General features: G+C 37.1%; 1 protein-coding gene across 1 annotated transcript in view; it reads right to left on the bottom strand.

Annotated features, from left to right (window-relative positions):
* Nucleotides 1-2,693, bottom strand: part of LOC107095068 (trypsin I-P1-like) — a 6,950-nt gene that overhangs the window by 2,386 nt on the left and 1,871 nt on the right. The window contains exons 3-5 of the mRNA XM_015391039.1: nt 2,284-2,437; nt 2,034-2,172; nt 1,673-1,927 (exon numbers count right to left, since the gene is read on the bottom strand). Coding sequence (XP_015246525.1) covers nt 1,673-1,927; nt 2,034-2,172; nt 2,284-2,437 — 548 coding nt within the window. The remainder of the gene's footprint in view (nt 1-1,672; nt 1,928-2,033; nt 2,173-2,283; nt 2,438-2,693) is intronic.

Here is a 2,693-nt window from a genome sequence, read left to right as displayed (position 1 = left end):
TATATCATTTATTAAAAAAAAAAAAATGCAAAGTAAATGTTCCTTGTATTACAGATAAATAATGATCAGTATCTATCTATATAAAATGGTAAATATATTAACAAATTAACAAATTATGATTCCCAGATAGATTGATGGATAGTTGCCATTTGACTTGTATCAGTGATTATTATCCCCCTTCACAAGTAGCAAAATCTAAATGTGAAATTTGACCAAAACATATTTTTGACAAAGTCTGAGTTTTTTGTTTTTTTATTTGGAAACATTTATTCACTGATTTTTATCCTATTGTTTGTGCTTTGAGTTTTGGACGTTTCCTATGTTTCAATTTTAAGTCTCTCTCCGGTCAGTAACGGATCGTCGTCTAGCAGTGCCTACACCACGCTTAAGACTTTCCAATTTTCATGTGTTGTTCCAAGATGGTGGAATGACCTACTGTACCAAGCTCTACAAAAACAGCAGCGTCCCTGTCTATCTTCAGGACCCCCCTCTTCAAAGAGCATCTCCTATTCTAACTGTACCCCTCTCTCTTTGCTGTCACCGCTGATTCTAAATAGGGATTTTCCTGTAGAGAAGTTATGATGATATTGATGATAATTGTGACATTGTGTCTACTTTTTAAGACGTTTTGCATTAAGACTTCTGCTAAATAAACATAAAAAAGCTTGCTGTTATGTATTTCCAATTAAACATTCAGTTGTAACTGTGCTAGTTGGATAAATGCTGCCATGAGTTGCCATAAAGCAACCCTAAAACTGGGTAGACAAGTTCAGTCTTTTCCATATTTTAACATTTCAAACTATAGTGTAATTACAGGGATTTACAAACAGAAATATAATATTATACATAAGTTATTTATTATCAACTATGAAGTTAAAGTCTCAATTTTTATGTTTGTGTCGCCTTAGAAATCGTTATTTATAATTACAGTGAAGCTGGTCTTGCTTTTATGTAGGCAGCCATCTTTGTGTTACGGAAGTGTAGAGCTAAAGAAACCTAGTGAAGGAGGAGATCACCATTACGCTTGATTATGACTGCGGCAGGTTAGGCCTCTATAAAATCCATATTCTACACAGATTAATAAAATGCTATTTATAAAATTGTCTTTGTTAACAAACCTCATCATCACTTGATAAGGTAAATGATGCGGACGTTGCAAAGACATTTTGGTACGAAGATGGCCTTCATATTATTTGAGGGGGAGAAGCGGTTGGGGAAGTGAAGGAGAAGAAGAAAGGAGAAGTGGTTTTTGTTGTTGCATTCTGCAGAGGGCCGTTAGATGTTACTGCAAATAAACACTGTAGCTTTAATAATACAAAGTAAGACCTGTAGAGTCTGAGAAGTGCTCTGAGATTTCTTAGAGGATTGCAGAAAACGGTAAATTGTTCAAATTGTTTGAAAAAAATATTTTCTTTTACGTCACAGCTGATGTCTTTCTATCTTGGCATTGTTTTAGTCCTATGAATCTTGTCTTGTCTCAAATTTTATAAAAAACACACACAAAAAAACTAGTTTGATCCAGATCAGCAAACTGTAAATACTCCTACTTAGATACAGTAAACAGAAAAGAGATGATTTGCTATTTAAGTTAGTACTTGAGTTATTTCCTCTCCGACTGCAAAGTGAAGTAGGCCATAATAACATGTATTTTTAAGTAATGACTTTATTATACCTGGCAGGAGTCTTTGCCCCCGAATGGAGATCCAGCACACATCATGTTCTCAGTGATTCTGCCCCAGTAGTACCAGTTGCAGTAGCGGATTTCTCTCACGTCCACAGCCCGGAGAACCGGAGACAGAGTGTAACTCCAAACCTGTGTAACACCCCATCCACTCACAGTGCAGACATCCCCCTTTAACTCGGGTGTGTCTTCATCAGGCAGCTGCACTGGCTGGACGTAGGCGTTGAGCTGTGCTGGTCTATCCAGCTGTAACACAAAGAAAGGCGGCAAACAACCAACAATGAAATGTTTAACATCTAATACTGTAAATTCATCACTATTATATCCCCTCAAAAAATGCTCTTTTGTAAACCTTAATAAGCATGATGTCATTGTTGAATGTGCTGTAGCTGAACTGGTGAAAATATATTTTTGAGACGCCAAAGGTTTGTTCAAATCCCTCTTCTTTATCCAGGTTGTGTTCACTCAGCACCACAATCATCAGGTGGCTCCTGGGAATCAGAAACAGATGCACATAGCTTCTCTTTACAAACAAACTCTTGAAAACTACTAAGAAACATTAATCAACTAAAGAAAAAAAGCTTTTTGTCGTCAGTACTTACGGTCTCCAGCAGTGGGCAGCAGATAACACCCATTGTTTGTCCACTAATGTTCCTCCACAGTAGTGCTGTCCTGTCTCAGTCTGCAGGGAGGCCTGGTATTTGATTGAGTATGGCTGCACCTCCTGACCCCCGATGATCCTCGCTCCAAGAGCTCCTGTTTAAAAACAAAAAGCCGATGGGTCTCAAGACCTATGGACTTGAAACATTTAACAAAGAAAAGAACTAGAAGTGTGGAGGAGGTGCCCAACCTTTATTCACTTCCTAAGATGTAAAGAAAAGTCTGGGTTTAGAAAGGTCTTTCTTTACGAAGCCGTTTAAACTCAAAGCAAATCCAAAGCCTTTTAATATGGGTTGTACCCAGCTCTGTTTTTAAAGTAAATGTTGCTGAATTTTATTTATTTATTTATTTA

The sequence above is a fragment of the Cyprinodon variegatus genome, unplaced genomic scaffold, assembly GCF_000732505.1.
Source record: "Cyprinodon variegatus isolate N-32 unplaced genomic scaffold, C_variegatus-1.0 Scaffold522, whole genome shotgun sequence".
NCBI lineage: Eukaryota > Metazoa > Chordata > Actinopteri > Cyprinodontiformes > Cyprinodontidae > Cyprinodon > Cyprinodon variegatus.
Note: the sequence above shows the minus strand (reverse complement) of the source record. Positions and strands in the feature narration are given on the sequence as shown.